Source organism: Triticum aestivum, chromosome 4B (genome assembly GCF_018294505.1).
Source record: "Triticum aestivum cultivar Chinese Spring chromosome 4B, IWGSC CS RefSeq v2.1, whole genome shotgun sequence".
Classification (NCBI taxonomy): Eukaryota; Viridiplantae; Streptophyta; class Magnoliopsida; order Poales; family Poaceae; genus Triticum; species Triticum aestivum.
The window spans coordinates 83695880-83710047 of NC_057804.1; the positions used below are offsets into that span (position 1 = coordinate 83695880).

Consider the following 14168-nt stretch of genomic DNA (forward strand, 5'->3'; position numbering starts at 1 on the left):
CCCCACAGACCATTATTGGTCTTTCGTGCGTACCCCAGAAGAACTCCCCGGTCGGTCATCCATCCTCAAATTACCTGGGGCCAAGCACGCTTAACCTGGAGATTCTTTGGGGATGAGTTCTAGAAAAGAGGATGCACCTTGTTGATATGACTAGTCACCTATTAAGTTAGGATGCCACAGAAGAAATGCAGAAAGCGGGAAAAACCTATGTTTTGCGGGCAAGGGCGGGAGAGGAGAAAGAGAGGGCAATTGTCATTAATGGACGTCAAGTTGCGTCGTCTCCGATTTTCTATGTCGGCGCTTGAAAGTGGGTTCACCTTGTAAATTTCAATGCCAAACATCCTAAGCGAGCGGTCATTGTTTTTTTACAACGTAATTACTAGTGTAGTTGTGGCAAAAAAAAGTGACAAAAAGTTGTTTTATTTCCGTCTGCAATGTGTGTGTTTTTCTGTTTTTACTTCGGTTGTTTCTTAGGACATCTCTAACTGAACCGCTAAATTTAACTCCCAAAAGCCACTCAAGCTTAACTCCTCAAATATGAGGAGTTAAAAAACATAGAGCTAACTGAACCCCTAAAACTAACTCCCTAAAAAGAATCTTTGCAGGTTCTTCAATCTTTTTGTTTACATACTCCATTCGAACTAGATATTTGCACACGTGTTAATTAGAAACTCGATAATTTAAGTGCACAAAATTTAGAAATATTTCGAATTTATTATTTTCAAGTTTAATTATTCAAATTCAAACACATGAAGGGTCCAAATAAAGCATAATAAAACACAAGAACCATGTGCTATGAAGTGTCCATAAGTGCTCAACAAGATCATCTTGGAGTTGGTGCCCATAAGTGCCAAAAATACTTCTCCGGATATGTTGCATTGGACGCAAAGTAATCCTTGATAAGCTTGGCATGGCCTTCTGCCTTATCAAAATTGATATTCAAGCATGATACGACTCTTGGTCTCCTATGTCCTTCCTCCAAAATCATCACGAGAATGGACATCTCAAAATCATTGTCATCTCCTTCTTCCTCTCAGACAAGGAGTCATCAGATTTATCTCCCCTCAACCTCTTCATCTAGAAGTTACAATGTTGAATGATAAATTTGATTAGTCTAGTCCGAGCGCAATGCCAGAAGACATGGGGAGCAGCGACAATCAATCGCAAAATCTGTCCAGTGGGCAATAGATATTGTAGTAGATTTATTACAACCTGGGAAGGAACAACAAAAGCCTAGTCCGTGGGTGCAAGCTCGCTGGAAGCCACCGATGAAAATGTTCTAAAACTAAATGTGGATGCTCAATATGGGGAGGCTGCAGATCATGGGGGAGATCGAATGTGTTATCCATGGTGCAAATGGGAACCTTATTCGGGCACAATCTAGATGGTATGAATTTGTATCATCTGCTAGAATGATGGAAGCATTTGCAATTTGTGACGCGGTCCGGCTAGCGAGCAACATGGGATGGGCAGCGGATCATAATCGAGATTGATGCTTTGCAAGTAGTCAACTCGTGGAAGGCCCAATCATTTGAAAGGACAGATATTGCATTTCCTATGCAGGAGGTCAAGAAGCTATGTGGGAACTTTGCTGTTTTAGTATATCTTTTGTTGGCAGGGAAGCCAAAATGGCCTCCCATCTCTATGCTCATCAAGCTAGTGAGGTTCGTCGGAGATGTCTTTGGATCAACTTTGTTCCAAAATTTCTCCGTGATTGTAATACCCGCGGATATATTGCGACTGAGTAATCAATAAAGCTCCCGAATTGCAAAAAAAAATGATAAATTTGATCGCAAAACAATAAAGAAAGCAAAGAAGTGGGGCGGGCTAGGAAATTCATCGCACAGTTGGTGGGCAGAGGAGGAGAGAGCCGCGGTGGCCAGTGTTGCTGTGGTGTTGAGGGTGATCGCCCTTCGTCAAGCAAGCCCGCTGCGGCTCTGCTTCAGCCTTCGGAATGTGGATGACATGTCCGTGATTCCGGTGTTGTTAGGGAAACTCCAACGCACGACCCCAAACGGACGTCCGTTTTGTCCAGATTTCGTCCGTTTGGGGGTGGGGATGGGGCTGTGTCCGCCCATATTTGGGTTTGCGTCGGCCGGGCGCCCAATGCGTGGCCGCATCTTCGGCCCCATCTCGTCCTCAGACATTATTTTCTCATTTTCTTTATATTGATTTTACCAACGATTTTTGTGATACATTGGAATACATTCACCCAAATCTTGATACATTCGGCCCCAAATCTTGGCTAGAATAACAAGCTCAAAGAAAACAAGAACTACAAGAAAGCATTTTAGAAGGTTTCTAACTTCCATAACTGCTCCTGTGAGTTGGATTAGTGCCTTCTCGATGCATTCGTTGTTGATCTGCGGAGTCTCAATCTTGAATGCTTCTTTCTTCTTCGCGTCTAAAGAAGTAGACGTTGCTTTCGCACATCTACTCTCATCTCTAGCGTCTACTCTAACAAGAAGTGTACGAACATCTATTAAATTATGTGCTATTAGTACATCGGTGTATTTTTCTTACCAAAACCAAAAGTTGCATCCATCCTACATAATAAAAATTTAATTGTAAGCAAAACAGACCAAATTCGGAATCAGAACACGGCCCAAGTGTGTGTGCCGAAAAAGGGTCAGAAGCAGACCAAAATCGGACATTTATCTGTTTGCTCCCACGCGTTGGGTCGCGGTTTGTGTCCGTTTACCCCAATAATTTGGGGTTATGCATTGGAGTTGCCCATAAGCTCGAGCGCAGGTACTCTGTGCCATCTACGGTTCCGTTTTCCGACAAAATGAGGAAATGCGGTGGCCCTAGTAGGCGAAAAGAATCTTTCGCTGAGAGTTGTGTTCGGCTCCTCAAATTTGAGCCGCAGTAGATTTGAGCTCCTCAAAAGAGAATCTTTTGACAAATTAAACCCATTCTATGGTGCCATGGTCCATGGCTGGCGAATACTCTGGAATATGCTGGAACCTAGTAAGAAGTGTTCAAATCGTACTTGTCGAGCCATCTTGAGGTCTGGACAAACGGACAAAATACCGTGCGAAGCTCTGAACAGACTAGTAGGAGTAGGAATCTAGCTGCAGAATTTCCAGATGCACATATGTTTTCTGACCAGCCAACTAGCCACAGCACGGCACAACTTCGCAAGTTGCATCCTCCAGATCTCAGGTCAGAACCCGAGCGATCTTCGGCGCTTCCACACATAAATAAATCAATTGCGTGATGATTAGGAACAGAGTAGCGAGCAGAGTATGTTATTTTAACACCTCGCGGTTGATTTGGTCAGTTGATTTCGTCCGCTTCCCACCTAATCAAGCAACGTAGCTGGCACACGGTAGGATGCCCGAGAAGAGACACAAAAGAAAACAAACAAAGGCACAGCTCAGCACGAGATCAATTATTATTTCCAAAATGAATTGGTTGAGAACACATTATACGTTGTCTGTTTACATGAATAAATTAGCTACAGCTGCTGATCAAGGATTCATACTTTCTTTTGAAAGGAAATTCAGTGATTCATACTAAATCATAATGTGTGAGTGCCGCATTAGAAATGGCCGGTGACATCTCCTCGCTCGCTTCTTCGCTTCCTGTCATCAGAGGCGCAATCCCAAGTCCACAATATGATGCGTGCACCCTTCCTGTGCTTGTCGTGATGATGGCGATGAATTGATGCAATGCAATGTAATTTCCACGCGATTCGGGCAGATGGCGTGCTCTCGTGCACATAGGTCGCCTGATGAATTGGGTTGCCGCCTTGCGAGTATGAGTTGGCTTCGTCTTCCTGCGTCCGCAGGATTGATTGACCGTGCAGTTGATCAGCTGCACAGCTTGACGGTGCACGCCACCGCCTGCGCCCAGTACTTGAGCCTCGCCTTCACCTCATCTGGGCTGTCCCCTGCAACAACACATCAAGAGAGAAGAACAATTGAGTTCAAATGCTCAACAGCAATCAAATACGTACGATCCAATCCAAGCATGAAGCGGAAAGAAATCAACAGTGCTTAAATTGTTCCAATCATGAACTGGTCATTCTAGAGAGTTTAGATGAATCAAGAATCGATGTTGAACGAAGAGACTTAGTTTTTCACATCGGAAAGCAAGATCCAACCAACATGGGTCGAGCAATTTGAGCTTACCAGGGCAGGAAATCTTCCAGTTGGGGATGGGTTGGGCCGGCGAAGGAGGCACGACCGCCGGCGGCTCCGGAGCCAACTCCTCGGCCTTGGACGGCGGCTGGTGCTCGTCCAAGAACCGCTGGCTCATGGAGTAGCAGAGCTCGAGCGCGGGCAGGGTGCCGCACAGCTCGGGGATCTCGTTGTAGCTGAACCCGAACCCCAGATCCACGCACCCCTTGAGCTCCTCCAGGTCGTCGTCCGTCAGGCTCCTGGCACGCCCCACGCCGGAATCCCCGGCGCCCGCTCCGGCGCGGTCAGGGGCCGCGTCTTCCCCGGCGAGCACCACCGGCCGCGCCCTCCGTGGCCACGCCGCCTCCCACTGCGCGCCGCACCACACCTCCTCCGCCTCGGCCTCCGCCTCCGACTCCTCCACCTCCGGGCCGTTCTTGACCCGGCGCTGGGCGCGGCGGCGGTTACGGCTGCGTCTGCGGCGAGGGGGCGGGGGCGTCTGCGGCTGCAGGGAGCATGAGGAGGACAGGGAGGAGGTGGCCGCCGTCGTCGTCGACGCGGACTCGTCGAGGTCGGAGTCGGTGCTCCACATCGTCGCCGCGGCGGTCGTTGAGCTCGCTGAGCTGCTGGCTCGCTCGCTCGCTCGCTCTTCTCACGCGGTAGCTCCGCGTCTTCCGCTCTCTCTTTCTCTCTCGGTTGCTTTGCTGGATGTTTCTGGGTGGGAGAGGGTGTGGGCCTATAAGTACAGCTGCGTTAATACGAGGGGTATGGGTTGTTGCCATGTGGGGCCCGCTTGTATGGTGTATCGTGGTATGAGTCTTGGCCGTGTGTGCCATGGGGGACGCACATGTCACATGTGGCCGTGTGATGTGTCCGGCCTAGTCACCCGCCGTATCCATGCTGTAAATATCTTTTCTATCGGCAGCTTTTTTTTAGGAAAATGACTTGAATCAATTACGAAGGGTTTACAGAATCTACAAAGCATCCCAAACATATTAAAAATTGCATCGAGATCCCTACGCAACCGAACGACCGCTACCGCCGTCGGAACGAGCCGGTGACGCGTCGTTGTAGCCGGACCTTGTCGACGACAGCTGAGGAACCGTTCCGGAGTCGCAGTTGTCATCATTAAACATTCGAATAGACCTAAAGCACTTGACACCAGAATTTGCCATTGTGTACGCCTGACAAGAAGTCCTAACCTTGTCGTTCCGAGGAGATGATGAGAATCTACGCTGGAGCTCCGTCGATTACGTCCCTTCGAACGAATTCGAGGCGGATCGGAGCCCATAAGACCATCCCGACGAAAGAAGAAAAACCCTCAAACTATTCCTACCTTCACCACAAAACCAGACGCTCAGATATGAGATTCACTCATCCTCTCACCGCTGTAGCGGCCGATAGAGGCTAGGGGAACCCCCGGCGGCACCGAACGTTGAAGGAAAGGAGCACTCGCTGTCTTCTAATCGCCTCCTGAAAGAACCCTCTGAAAAATGTTTGCCCCACTAATTTATATCTGGATGAGTTTTCTTATTGGCAACTGTGTGCTAAAGCAACCCAAAAAGCATGTTTTCATATAGTTTTAACAAAAAATACTTGGTGATGTATTTTGCGCCTCGGGGCGAACATTTAGAGCACACTCCACAAATTTGTGGCACGGAGGAAACTTCACACGATTTGCCACCTCACGTGAGCATGGCATAGAAATTTGAGTAAAATGATGTCTCATTGACAAATGGGTCTCATAAAACGAATGCAACCAATATAGAGACCCTGAGTTTGCACATTAGCTCAACAACCAATAAATGGAGGCGGCGGTGACTCATTGAAGATGAAATAACGTTCTTCCCGCCCAGCGCCCCTTCATGTCCCGACGATGCTTCTAATGTCGTCGGAGGGCGTGTGGAGGTTTGTCTCCGGTGGATCTCATGGGATCCGATCGTTGTTTGTCTTTGGTGGATCCGCATGGATCCGGTCATCGCTCGTTTGTGTTCGTGTGTCTACATGTTGGTACTGTCGGATCTATGCCTCTCCGTCAGCGGCAATTATTGTTCAGGTGTGTTGGTCCTGTGGAGTCTTAGCACGACTACTTTCCCACTGTCTACTACAATAAGGTTTGTCCGTTTTCGGTAAGGAAGGGACGATGACAGTGGCACCTTCAGCTCGCTCCATTGTTTGTAGCCATTGCTAGGTGGTCTACAGACCTGAATATAATTGTTTACTTTCGGTGTTCTTTGTACTACCTGATAGACGATCAATAGATCGAAAGTCTTTCCCGCAAAAATAAAATCTGATAAATCCACATGTGCATGTGGATGTTTTCCAGAAAATCTTAATTCTGGATTTCAATTTGTTATAGAAAAAACTCCATGCGTTTTGTTCAAGCATCAAGCGAAAACACAGAGAGTTCTAGAAGAATAATTGCAAACAGCCCATTGGACATGTTAGCTGGGTCTGAAAGCAAGAACACTTCCAAGTTTTAGTTTGGAAAGAAGACGACCTGCAAGGTGGCACCGCTGGCCAAATCAATGGCTCCAAGCAATAATCAGAATTATACTACTCCAACTGGTCATGATCTCGTGCTTCGCATGGGGCCGGCGCTGTTTAATTAGTTGGCTCGCTGCAAGCCTGCAACCCTGGCTAGATTTGCCTCCTTTTCTGCTATGGGTCTGGCTACTGACAGGCACGTCTTGCTTAAACAAGTGCAGTGCAGCAGCATCATTCACACACGGCGGTGCGGCGGTCTTATGGCTTTTCTTGGTGCTCCCTGTCAAGTCGGCAAATTTGGCTCGGGCTGCACTGTAAAGTTGGAGGGCGAAATGGAGCGGAGAAAAGGCTTGCGAGCTGCTCAAAACAGGACAGCATGAATCCAACTCAGGTGCTTGGAGAGGCCTCCTTTATCAAAAGCCCTTTTCTTGCTCATTGCTTACTTTCTTGGGCACTGCGTCTGTGTTAACTAGTGCTTAATTTAACTCAATCATGTTTGTCTAAAGTAGGAGCGTGCACCCGATTTGAAATTCAAAGTTTTTCAAGCTGGTCGCCAGTTCCACTTCCAGGTAAGCTAACGGCTATGTAGCATTGTAGGCTTGTACTCGCTTTGTTCGGGTTTATTAGGCATCCTCACATTTTAAGCCGAAATTTGACCATACATTTTCCTTGAATACAGATCCAATGATATAAATTTTGACACATCACTCATGTTTTGCAAATCAAATATCCGGTCAAAATTTAACTCAGAATACAAGAGGGCGTAATAAATCCAAACGAAGGTGGTAGCGATGTAGATATTTCTATAGGGCTACGTACTTGATTGGTATTTGTCCAAGCACAACACACAAATAGTCGTGGTAATCTATCGGTTGACACTCATCTTCATGTGGTACAAGAAAATGTGAACAGATTTATAGCATCTTATTTGCCAAATGACAAGAAATTAAGCGCGTTCTCTTGGCCAATTCTGTCTATCTTCAATTCTACTCCGCACGTATGATTAATTCCAGGGTTAGTGTTGGCATGGCATGGATTTGATTTGATGCACAAGGAACATTCTGGTTAGCCTTTCGCGTCAAGTTACTGGCCAACATACTTCCGTTGGCAAGTTGCAACTACCTAGCAGCTAGCCTAATGTCAATATGTTAACTGAGCCAACTTAAAACAATGTTAACTGAGCCAACTCAAAACAATGTTAATTGAGCCATGTCATTGGGCAAGCTGTAAGGTGTGTATAATAAGCTGGCGGCCGTTGGGCCTACCGGCGCTTGATAATTGAGGTTACACAAGTGTCCCACAACGGTAGGTCTACTTGCCAATAGATTATGTTCTTGATCATTGTTTTCTTGATAGCGCCTCGAATAATGGTGGAATATTCTAGAGTTTACGTAGTATATTTCTTTTTTGAGAAAAAAGGAGTTATGGTTAAGCAAAAGAAATGATGGGGCGGTAATCATGTCAGAATGCATGTGGCAAGCTATGTTAGGGCGACTACAACAATGTCAAATTAGGCACCTGTTCTCTGATGGATGCCTGATCCCAATCAACTCCGTGGTTAGCAATATTATAGTCTTCTGATAATAGTAAATGATCTTTTCTTCCAAGTGCCAAGATGGGTTCCGTATTGCAGAGACTCTTTCATTCACTGCAAAAACTGTTACAACGGCACAACATTGCATAAAGGGCCCTTAAAGAAACAGAAGTTACATCCAGATCCCTCCCTTTTGCAAATAGCACTCCAGGCAGACCGGGTGAACTTTGCCTACGCTAGAAAGGATACCGGATATCTATCATGCATGTTATCTTATCTTACACCGTCGTCTTGCGCACATGCGTTGCATCTCCTAGTTGATGTGGGATTGGAAAGACAAATTGCACATTTGCATGCTCTTTATGTTCCACATAACATAAAGGCTATACGCATTGTGCTAATATCTTGTTTCTCTGTGAACGGATGCATGTCTTCTTACGAATGGGAGCTTTAGAAACACAAATGGTGTTTTCATTGTAGTCTCTATCTTATCTTGTCAGTAATATGAAGATATTTTCCGATAGTTACTTGGCTACCTTCGATGTTAGAAGAGTGGGACACCATTGACTCTAGCTGCCATGGAATGTGACCCTGCTAGATACTTCCTCCGTCCGGAAATAGTTGTCATCAAAATGGACAAAAAAAGATGTATTTAGAACTAAAATACATCTAGATACATCCCCTTTTATTTATTTTGATGACAAGTATTTCCGGACGGAGGGAGTACTAAACTGACAGGCAAGGTAGTTACTCTGGAGTTTGGACTGAACTTTCCAAATCTTATGCTGGTGGACCAGGTCAATTTGCTGCACCAATCCAAAAATAAATAAAAATAGATGCACCAATCAATCTTATCCTGAGTTTCCTGAGAGGACATGTCAAGAATATCCAAATTTTAATCATGATGAAAAACAGAAAATTGACTGGCGTGGCCTTCAGAAGGTTAGTATTACAAGTCTCTTATAATATGGTTTGAAGATTAAAAAAAAGGCAGTGAGAAATGAAAACCAATGAAAGGACGGGATGGAAATATCTAGGAACTTAACTGACGCAGTCTTCATTCAGCGTATATACCTGGAATTAATTGGATGGATAGATACGAGTGCAAGGTACTAAATTCAGGAGCTCATCGTTTGTACCTCCTGATAGGACCGACCAAGCCAATTTTCAATAGAGTTATTTTTTTTAGGAAAACGTGTGGAATGGAGAGAGCAATTGCATACGTGGGCCTCAACAAAAAAAAACCATAAGACCAAGTATTCTTGTGATATGGATACCAAAGGAAAACCTCTGCATACATATACATATGTACATGCAACATACTTCCTCCGTTCTTAAATGTAAGTCTTTCTAGAGATTCCAATATGAACTACATACGGAGCAAAATTAATGAATCTGTATTTTAAAGTATGTCTATATACATTCATATGTAGTCCATATTGAAATCTCTAGAAAGACTTGTATTTAGAAATGGAGGGAGTATTATTTTGGTTAACCAGTGAAATGTTGAACAGTACGATACCAAATGAGTACTTGTGCCCGACTTATAAATCCAAGCGGACGGAATACCAACTTGTATATTTTCTTTTCGGTAGAGATAACTACACAGGTGAGGTGAGATATATATGGTACATATAACAGAAATTTCCTACAAAGAGCCCAGGGGTATAATATTCGGAAGGAGCAAGGTGTTGATGCTACGCAAATGCAATCCACGTAGGCGACGGCGACACACGCCGGCAGCAAAAACCAGCGACGACCGGAAGCCAGACGCAGCTTCTGATTATGTGCGGTCGAGCGCGCGCCATATATCGAGGGCATCAGCATCGATTCTCCCGCCGGATGCGAATGTACCAAAGGCAGGCAGTTCTGCTGACTAGGCTAACATAAGATGGCTCGATGGCATCTGATTCCCACTTGTAGTGCCCCCGCGACGTCACTAAATTAGGTAGAACTCGATCGAATCATCAGTTGACTGACTGCGCCGCGAGCTTTGCATCTTATCGGTAGTGCGCGGTTAAAACTAATCCTACTTGGCAATGTGGCTGCGTGGCTAAGAGCGTGACTAATATTATAGTCAACTGTTAGCTATAAGATGTTGTCATTGTAAAAGCTAGGGTTGGCTGTGTTAAGCGTGTTGCCTCTTGGCAGGGACGCCTTCGTGTTTATATAGACAGAAGATTACAGGATATGGCGCAGGTAGTTGGTTGGTTATCAACTTGTCCTCTACTCCAAGCTATACACGAGATAGAGGTTATCCTAGCCAACAACCTGCGCCACAACTCATGTACACAATATGTTACATTGTCACGATACAACTATGGTCCTATACTTTTAACATCCTCCCTCAATCTTAACATATCAATGTTTAGATTGCGTTTGAAGGCTTGTAGTTGTTTCACTTGTAACGGTTTCGTGAACCCATCCGCGACTTGATCTCCTGTTGGAATGAACTGAATATCTAGTAGCTTTTGTGCAACTCTTTCTCGTACAAAATGGTAATCAATCTCTATGTGTTTCGTTCTTGCATGAAACACTGGATTTGCAGACAGATATGTTGCTCCAAGATTGTCACACCATAAGCATGATGCACCTGTTCTTCCAACACCAAGTTCATCAAGCAAAGTTTCAATCCACATTACCTCAGCTGTTGCATTTGCCAAAGATTTATATTCTGCTTCAGTGCTGGAACGTGACACTGTGGCCTGTTTCTTTGCACTCCAGGATATAAGGTTTGACCCAAGAAAGATTGCAAATCCTCCTGTAGATCTTCTATCATCAGGGCATCCAGCCCAGTCTGCATCAGAAAATGCACTCACTGTGGTTGAAGAAGACTTACATAATTTTAGCCCTATGTTTGCACTTCCTTGAAGATACCTCAATATCCTCTTAACAGCAGTCCAATGTACAGAAGTAGGAGCATGTAAAAATTGACAAACTTTATTAACAGCAAAGGATATATCAGGTCTTGTTAGTGTCAAGTACTGGAGAGCACCAACTATACTTCTGTACTTGGTTCCTTCTTCTGGGCTCAGTAATTCTCCTTCATATAATGACAACTTGTCAGTGATAGACATAGGTGTACTGGAGGGTTTGCAATCCTTCATACCTACTCGTTTGATTACATCTTTGGCATATTTTTCCTGAGTTAGCATAATACCTTCATGCAGCTTCTTTACCTTAATACCTAGGAAGTAATGTAACTCTCCTAGGTCTTTAAGAGCAAACTCATTTTTCAGGTTTGACAGCAATGCTGAGGTAGCCTCCTGTGAAGAGCTGACAACAAATAAGTCATCAACATAAATTAACATAAATATAGTAACCTTCCCTTTCTTGAAGAAGAAAAGAGAAGTGTCACCCCTTGAGGGCTTGAAACCAAGTTGCTGAAGTTTTGCACTCAATCTTGAATACCAAGCTCTAGGTGCCTGCTTTAGACCATATAAGGCCTTGTCCAATTTGCACACATGATGTGGCTTTGAGCCATGTTCAAACCCATGTGGCTTTGAGCCATGTTCAAACCTCCTCCTCGAGAACGCCATGTAAGAACGCATTCTGAACATCCAATTGGCGAAGACTCCATCCCCTAGAGACAGCAATAGACAGAACAAGTCTACTAGTAGCAGCTTTAACTACTGGACTAAAAGTATCCTCATAATCAATGCCATAGCGTTGTTTAAAGCCTTTAGCTACTAGTCTAGCCTTATATCTATCTATCGTGCCATCGGGTCTCTTTTTAACTTTATACACCCATTTACAATCAATAATATTCCTCCCTCGCTTAGGAGGAACCAAACGCCAAGTTTGGTTTTTCATAAGTGCATGATACTCTATATTCATGGCATTTTTCCAATTGTCATTTCCTAGAGCTTCGGTTAAGGTTTGGGGCTCACCCGTAGCAGCAAAATTTGCAAACTTGAAGTTCTTGTCATACCTTAGTGTCCCATCTTTGTAAACGGTGGGTTTTAAGATACCTCGTTGTGCTCGTGTAGTCATCCGAGGAGGTGTACTTGAGCGTACAGGCTCGGTAGCCACAGAGGATCCCGATCCCACCACAGCAGAATCAGCCTTGCCTGGCGCGCGTTCGGACGATGTTGGATCACGCGCTGATCGAGCGGGAGAATCTGGCTGTGACGAGTCGGTTGGCGGCACGTGACCACGGGCCAGCGCGCGGTCGCACCCGCCATCATTGCGCCGTGCAGTGGTGGACACGCAACCAGGTTCAGGTCCACCCGCCTCATGACGAGTGGGGCGCGGAGACGGGGAGCGAGCCGGCCCACCCGACCGGCCTGGAGACTCGTGCCAGGCGGCACCCGAGGAGTGGTCGTCCCCGAATCCTGGTGAGGGCGGCGTCAGAGGATCTGCCTGGGGATCCGTTCCCGTGGCAGCGCGACCAGGCGAATCTGCCTCGTGTCCGCCGCCAGGTGTTTCCTGTTGCTGCTGCATAAAATCACAAGCATTTGGAGTGCAGTTTTTTTCACCGCTATCTCCGTCAGTAGTAGGGCTATGTAACAGATGATCATCAGCATAATGTTCGTCCCCATGATCGGTAGGATTGAGTAACTCCAGATTCAAGAGAAGAATTTCTGCCTGAAGCCTTGCACCGGCATTTGAGTGTAGTGTAGAGAAGGGAAAAATGTTTCCATCAAAGATAACATCTCTGGAGATATACACTCGCCCTGTTGCAATATCAAGACATTTAAAACCCTTGTGAAGATTGCTATATCCGAGAAAAGTACATTGTTTGGAACGGAATTGAAGTTTGTGCTTGTTATAGGGTCGGAGATTAGGCCAACAAGCACACCCAAAAATTCTAAGTGAGGAGTAATTTGGTTTTTCCTGGAACAGTCGCTCAAGAGGGGTTTCAAACTTGATAACTTTACTAGGAAGGCGATTAATCAAATAGGTGGCAGCGATAAATGCCTCATCCCAAAATTTTAAGGGCATGGAGGCTTGGGCAAGGAGAGACAAGCCTACTTCGACTATATGTCGATGTTTTCTTTCTGCTGATCCGTTCTGTTGGTGCGCATGGGGACAAGATACGTGATGAGATATTCCTATCTTGGTGAAAAAGGAGTTGAGTTTCTCATACTCCCCTCCCCAATCCGTCTGAAGAGCAAGAATCTTGCGCTTAAATTGTCGTTCAACAAGGTGCTGGAAGTCATGAAATTTTTGAAAAACTTCTGACTTGTGTTTGATCAAATAAATCCATGTGAATTTACTGAAATCATCGATGAAACTCACATAATATTTTTTTCTGCCTACTGTTTCAACAGAAGGTCCCCAAACATCAGAGAAAATAAGTTCTAAAGGAAACTTGGATTCACTTATTGATTTTGGATAAGGCAATTGGTGACTTTTTCCCTTTTGACAGGCGTCACAAACAGAATCATTATTGGAAAAACTAGCACAAGGGAGTTTATTTTGACTAAGAATTCTCCTAACAATGAGAGGAGATGGATGACCTAAACGTCGGTGCCATCTATCCGAAGATATTTTGGTGGCACTGAGCATCTGCTTCTGGAAGTTGGATCCCTCGTGCTTGATGGGGTATAGACCGCATCTACCCCTGCCTCGAAGGAGTACCTTCCTCCACTACTGGAAACAGCTACTTTGCCATTTGCCAGCTCTTTGCCGTCTGCTAGCGGACGGCAAAGAAGCTCTTTGCCATCAGCTACCCAAAAGCGGACAACAAAGAACTGGCTGATGGCAAAGTACTTCTTTGCCATCAGCCAGTTCTTTGTCGTCCGCTAGCGGATGACAACGAAGCTTTGCCGTCGGCTAGCGGACGGCAAAGAGGGAGGGGCCCCACCGACGAGCTGGTTTAAAAAAACTTAACGCCCCCCTATTTGTCGTCCGCTAGCGGACGACAAAAAGCAAGTGGCAGACGACAAACGTTTAGGTTACTAACGGCGCCCCACCCCGCCCATCTCTCTCTGTTCGATCTGTCCCCCTCTCCTCCCCGATGACCACCGCCACCCGCCACCGCCCCCTGGCCCCACCGCCCCTCGCCCCGGCGTCCCGTC

At 45.6% G+C, this 14168-nt stretch overlaps 1 protein-coding gene across 1 annotated transcript; it reads right to left on the bottom strand.

Annotated features, from left to right (window-relative positions):
• Window positions 1–3379: 3379 nt before the first annotated feature.
• LOC123091153 (uncharacterized) lies at window positions 3380–4521 on the bottom strand (the record flags this gene model as incomplete). Its single annotated transcript, XM_044512563.1, is given in 2 exon segments — window positions 3380–3895; window positions 4137–4521. Coding segments are annotated over 2 exon segments (465 nt in total), but the record flags the coding sequence as incomplete, so codon positions are not given.
• Window positions 4522–14168: the final 9647 nt, after the last annotated feature.